At 38.0% G+C, this 2,066-nt stretch overlaps 1 protein-coding gene across 1 annotated transcript in view; it reads left to right on the top strand.

The window, feature by feature from the left end:
- The first annotated feature begins 513 nt into the window (after positions 1-513).
- The window catches only part of LOC107734370 (vitamin K epoxide reductase complex subunit 1-like protein 1), a 25,931-nt gene continuing 24,378 nt past the window's right edge, over positions 514-2,066 (top strand). The window contains exon 1 of the mRNA XM_016546310.1: positions 514-771. Within this exon, the coding sequence (XP_016401796.1) occupies positions 581-771 (191 nt within the window). The 5' untranslated portion in view covers positions 514-580. The remainder of the gene's footprint in view (positions 772-2,066) is intronic.

Below are 2,066 nucleotides of genomic sequence, written 5' to 3'. Positions count from 1 at the left end.
TAAGGCAGAAAATATATTTTATAGCTTTTTATAGCGATTTGGGACGCATCTTTTGTTTGTCCATCTCAAAACATTTATTATTTTAATGTATTTTTCTCTGATGTCTTTATGTACTTCTTGTATCAATTCTTGATGCTTGTGTGTCTGTTTGTTTATTTTTTTGTGTTTGTTTTTTTCTCTCTCTTTTCCACTCATTGTTGCTATTTTGTTGTGAGTGTAATTAGTATTATTTATGTTGATTATTCTTATTATTCATGGTGGATGTGCCTTATGTTGTTGGATTTCCCTTGTCTTGTTGTGTACAATTTGCAATAAAAAATAATAATAATAAATGACAAAAAATCTGTACTATTATATTGGCCCCCGCTGACGCAAGAATGGCGAGACGCTCTGTGGACACGCCCCCGTTGAGCAAACCACGCCCAGGGAAAAAAAAAATCACCCGCGTTAGCCACGCCCCCCTGATGTTGTGACACGTCTCGACGCTTTTCCACGTCGCCCGCCCAGCCCAGCTCCCGCCGAGCGCCCAACGGTCGAGGCAGGGGAGGCTGCGCGCGCTTGTGCAAAGGCCGGGAAAAAAATGGCGGCGCCCGTCTTGCGAGTGTCCACCCCTCGCTGGGAGCGGATAGTCCGGCTGCTGGTGTGTCTCTCAGGAATGCTGATATCCCTGTACGCATTCCATGTGGAGAGGGAAAAGACCCGCGACGCCAATTACCGCGCCGTGTGCGACCTGAGCAGCTCCATCAGCTGCTCCAAAGTCTTCACGTCCAGGTGAGAGAGAGTCTCAAAACCTTGTCGGTTCCCTAGCTAGACAGCTGTCAGGGGCGCGTTCGAGCTTTCGAAAACAGCGCCTTTCGAACGCTTTAGGACGTTTTGGGATCGTTCCAGAGTTTGTACGCGCTTTTGACGACCTGAAAGTACTGTCTAGGTAGGGAGCTCCCTAGGTTTTGACACACAGCCGGAGAGTCGCTCCGGGCCGCTGACTGACTGAAAATGTAATAAAATAAAATACCCGTTTCACATTTATAGTCTTTTCTCATAACGCCTCTTGGTTTGACACAACTATAAACATAAATATGAATGAAAATACGTAATTTTAAAGCTGTTTTTGAATGTGGCTTTTGTCTTGTGAGGAAAAACACAGTGCGATAGCAGCTAATGCTAACAGTGCTAATGAGTGAATGAGCTCCGTATCAGTGCGCTGAATGTCCTATACTACTAATAATGCACATATACGTTTATTTTCTAATGTACTGGACTGGATTGTGGTCTCGAGGTGAAATCAGAGCCACTCATTTATTAGCATCTCCAGCTTATGTGAGCACAACAGGCTGTTTCATGGCTGTCAGACTGTTTAGTTCTCTTCATGTTTTGTGTATGAAGTTTACCAGCCCCTTTAAATGCAGGAGTTTAATCGTTTATTGATGTACAAGTCTGAGAAGTGAGCTGAAGAAGGGAATTCGTTGAGTTTGATCAGGGTTCAACTTTGTTTTAGTAACCTTTGAAATCAGTGTCATTAATTAGAGACGTCAGTTCCTGATTTTATTACTGAAGGAACCACCCTTACACATCATCAGACCATTAATGGAGTCATTTAGATATTATTTTTAGTGCTCAAATGATCCTGGTAATATTTGGTTAAAATTTAGAATGTATTAATATTAAATATAAATACATACACGCACACACGTGTATGTATTTAAATATATATTCATATATGTTCATTTAAATGTATATAGTTAGTGAAAATATTTAGTTAATTTAGTGTAATTTATATAATTAATATAGTGTCTACATGTATATATTCATATGTACACAAAATATTAACTTAAATGGATATATTTAGTAAATGTGTAGTTTGTATATACACACACACGTGTGCATTTTTATATATTTATATGTACACTAAATATATAAAATATATATATATTTTAACTTATATTATACACTATATATTAACTTCAGTGTGTGGAATATGTACACTAACTGTTAATTTAAATGTATATAACTAGTGCATATATTCAGTTAATTTAGTGTGTATATATATATATATATATATATATATT

The sequence above is a fragment of the Sinocyclocheilus rhinocerous genome, unplaced genomic scaffold, assembly GCF_001515625.1.
Source record: "Sinocyclocheilus rhinocerous isolate Xijiao unplaced genomic scaffold, SAMN03320098_v1.1 scaffold370, whole genome shotgun sequence".
In the NCBI taxonomy this organism is placed as follows: domain Eukaryota; kingdom Metazoa; phylum Chordata; class Actinopteri; order Cypriniformes; family Cyprinidae; genus Sinocyclocheilus; species Sinocyclocheilus rhinocerous.
The sequence above is the reverse complement of the archived record's forward strand: the minus strand, read 5'-3'. Positions and strand labels throughout refer to the sequence as shown.